General features: G+C 40.5%; 1 protein-coding gene across 1 annotated transcript; it reads right to left on the bottom strand.

Annotated features, from left to right (window-relative positions):
- Nucleotides 1-3,326: 3,326 nt before the first annotated feature.
- On the bottom strand, nt 3,327-3,692 carry LOC145007852 (putative mitochondrial protein AtMg00860). The gene has a single exon (XM_078966546.1). The coding sequence runs from the start codon at nt 3,690-3,692 to the stop codon at nt 3,327-3,329; it is 366 nt and encodes a 121-aa protein (XP_078822672.1).
- Nucleotides 3,693-4,021: the final 329 nt, after the last annotated feature.

Raw genomic sequence — 4,021 nt, forward strand, 5'->3', positions numbered from 1 at the left:
TATCCCTCACGTAAAGTGGCAAACTTTACGTGTAGATCAAGAGATATAAGCTTAAAACACTCCAAACTATCAACCCAAACACAGATGCTTTATGACTTTCTAGGACAAGATACACTCAGATCTGAAGTAGCAACTTCAGATCTGGGCTTCTAACTCGAAATAGCTCTTAAGCATGGCCTAAAAGCTCCAAATCTCATACCCAAGGTTGATCTATTAAGCAAAAGAGGGAAGGTAACGATTTATTACCTTTAAATTCTCATAAATGTTCCACCAACTCTGGATCCAAGGCTCCCTTCTTGCTCCACAATGACTATCCTCTCTCTCAAGCTCCAAAGAGCTTCACCAAGGGTTAGATCTTGCTCCAAAACGATTATGGCGACTAGGGTTTATTGTTCTGTGCTAGAGAGGCAGTAAAGGAACCCTAGGGGAGAGAATGAGACGTTTAAATAAGCTCCAAGTCCCGGATTTAGGGTTTTCCTCGTTCAGACCAGACTCGTCGAGTCACCTTGGTCGACTCGCCGAGTCGGTCGCTTACACCTCGACCCGGATCCTGCTCGGACTCGCTGAGTCCCTCCTTGGACTCGCCGAGTCCCTCCTTGGACTCGCCGAGTCTCCCCTTCAAATTGGGGTTTTCTTTCTTTTTGGCTTTCCAAACTTTGGGTGTTACAATTGTTCACTTCATCTTCAACCTTAAGAAAGTTTCAACTCTTCAATGGTGGAATGCCCAATTGGAGATGAAAACTTCCAATCTTCCTTCTAAAAGCACCTCCCCAATCTTGTTCTTCAAACCCAACTAATGGAAGTATTCAACCTAGATGATGAGTGAGATGGAGTTAGGAACCAATCACAACATACCTTTGTGCCTTAATCTTGGATTAATTGAAGAAAAAATTAAAAATTAATTAGGGTTTTGAAGGTTTCGGCCGAGAATGATGAGGAGGGGAAGCAAGCACACGATCGTGAGAAAAAACAAAAGAAAAGAAGATAGAAATGCACGGTTAGTTGAAAATCAAATAAATTGGTGTTTACCGAGTCGCATTACCCAAGTCGATCGATCGAGGCTGCCTTCACCCGTGAAGTTCGTCCATTAGTTCGAGTTCAAGTGTGGTCATGCGATTTTTTATCTATCCAAACGATTTCAGGCTGAGCGTTTTAGATGAGGTCATGCCAAACACTCAGATGCACAGTCTAGGGTAGGCCGTGCAATTTTTTTTCGAGTCCATGCATTTCGAACATTATCCATGTGACTTCTTGCCGTTTCCTTGTGATCGTCGATGACACACACGGTCTAAAGCTTAGGTCGTGCGTTTTGGACCTTGCAAGTGAGTTTTTAAGCTTGCTCGTGCCAAAATTATTAAAAAAAAAACCTCGATCCAGACGCATGGGTAAAAAAATGAGGCCATGTGTTTTAGAGCTAGCCCATGCGTTTTTATGTGAGACCATGCGTTTTCTTTCTGTGAACATAAAAAAAACACGATTTTTTTTTCAAAATCAATTTTCTTTCGACCCTTGGATAAGACTACGAAACCCTCGAAAAGACTAAAAAACATTGCAACACGGATGAAATAAATCAAAATAAAGAAAATAGAAAGAAATACTCCCGAGTTGGCTCTCGGTTAGCCGCCCTTGTTTCATGTCTTTAGCTCGACTTTTCGCTTTAGATTCACTCAATGTAGTCCGGGCGTTCCAAGATATCAACCTCCATGTATTTCTCTTGGAAACCTTCATAGAAGACCTTTAACCTGTGGCCTTTAACTTTGAACACTTTTCCAGTTTTGTTACTCTTAATATCAACTGCACCATGATCAAATACATTAGTAACAATGAATGGTCCTACCCACTGGGATCGTAACTTACTGGAAAACTATTTAAGTTGAGAGTCATAGAGTAATACATTTTGACCAATCTCAAAGGTCTTACGGGAGAGGTACTTATCATGGAATGCTTTGGTCTTGTCTTTGTAGATGCGTGAACTCTCGAATTCTTCACTTCTTATCTCCTCCAACTCTTGAATTTCTAACTTTCGGTGAACACCCACTTCATGAATCTTGATGTTTAGCTTTTTGACAACCCAAAAAGCTTTGTACTCTAGTTCAACAAGAAGATGATAGGCTTTGCCAAACACAAGTCTATAAGGTGACATCCCAATTGGAGTTTTATATGCAGTTCGGTATGCCCAAAGAGCATCTTCTAATCTCAAACTCCAATATTTTCGGTTTGTGTTCATTGTTTTCTCAAGTATCGACTTGATTTCTCTGTTTGACACTTCCACTTGTCCATTTGTTTGTGGGTGATAAGTCATGTACACCCGATGTTGGACTCCATACTTTTTGAGAACCGATCCAAGAGTTTTGTTGCAAAAGTGTGTGCCTCTGTCACTGATCAAGGCTTTTGGAGTTCCAAACCTACATAAGATGTTAGCCTTGACAAAATCTACAACAACTTTAACATCATCAGTTCCTGTTGCCTTTGCCTCTACCCATTTAGAAACATAATCAATAGCCAAAAGGATGTATAAGTTCCCAAAGGATGAAGAAAAAAGGACCCATAAAATCAATACCCCATATATCAAATATTTCACAAACCAAGATGGGGGTCAAAGGAATTTGATTTTGGGAACTCAAAGAGCCATTCATTTGATCTCTCACAATGTTTACAAAAAGTGTAAGAGTCATGAAAGAGTTGAGGCCAATAAAATCCACAGTCTAAAATTTTCCTGATAGTTCTTTGAGGACCAAAATGCCCTCCACAAGCATAACTATGAAAAAAGTTGAGGATAGATTGTACCTCATGTTCTTTAACACATCTTTTTATTACCTGATCTGCAAAACGTTTCCAAAGGTACGACTCATCCCAAATGTAGCTTCTCGCATCTTTCTTGATCTTATCTCTCTGTGACCTCGTGAGATTGGGTGTGAACTTTCCCGTCACCATGAAGTTGCATATATTCGCATACCAAGGCGGTGTTTGAATAGAAAACAAGTGCTCGTCTGGGAACGTGTCATGGATGGGTGTCGCATCTTCGGGTTGAACTATTCAACTAAAATGATCGGCGACTAGGTTCTCCTACCGCTATTATTTTTGATCTTAATATCCAACTCTTGCAGAAGCAGCATCCACCGTATTAAACTCAGCTCCGAGTCTTTCTTGGTAAGCAAGTGCTTTATGGCTGCACGGTTCGAATATATGATCACTTTAGTTCCAAGGAGGTACTGCCGGAACTTCTCTAGTGCAAAAACAATAGCAAGCAACTCTTTTTCTGTTGTGGTGTAGTTTCTCTATGCACTATCAAGGGTCTTTGATGCATAGTAGATGACATGATGTGCTCAATCCACCTTTTGACCTAATACCGCCCCAACAGCCGTGTTGCTCACGTCACACATGATCTCAAAAGGGAGATCCCAATTAGGTGGTTGGATGATTGGAGCGGAGGTGAGTAAAACCTTCAAACGATCAAAAGCATCATTACATGATTGAGTAAACTCAAATTCAGCATCTTTTTGGAGTAGTTGACACATCAGGACCGTGATCTTTGAAAAATCTTTGATGAACCGCCGATAGAAACCTGCATGACCAAGAAATGAACGAATGTCCCGAACATTTGTCTGGTAAGGAAGACTTTTAATAACATCTATCTTGCTTAGTCGACTTCCAAGCCTTTTTGGGACACAATACGACCTAAGATCAATCATTTTTCCACCATCAAATGGCCTTTTTCATAGTTAAGCACAAGATCAGTGTCAATGCACCTTTGCATAATTTTTGTCAGATTGCTTAAACTTTCATCAAATGAGTTTCCATAGACTGTGAAATCATCCATAAAGACTTCAATGATGTTTTCAACATATTCAGAAAAAGTGCTCACCATGCATCTCTGAAATATTGCGGGTGCATTGCACAGACCAAAAGGCATATGCCTATAAGCAAATGTGCCAAAGGGACAAGTGAAGGTGGTTTTCTCTTGGTCTTCAGGGGCTACTGGAATTTGAGAAAAACCCGAGAAACCATCCAAGCAACAGTA

Source organism: Lactuca saligna, chromosome 1 (genome assembly GCF_052625555.1).
Source record: "Lactuca saligna cultivar CGN05327 chromosome 1, ASM5262555v1, whole genome shotgun sequence".
Lineage (NCBI taxonomy): Eukaryota > Viridiplantae > Streptophyta > Magnoliopsida > Asterales > Asteraceae > Lactuca > Lactuca saligna.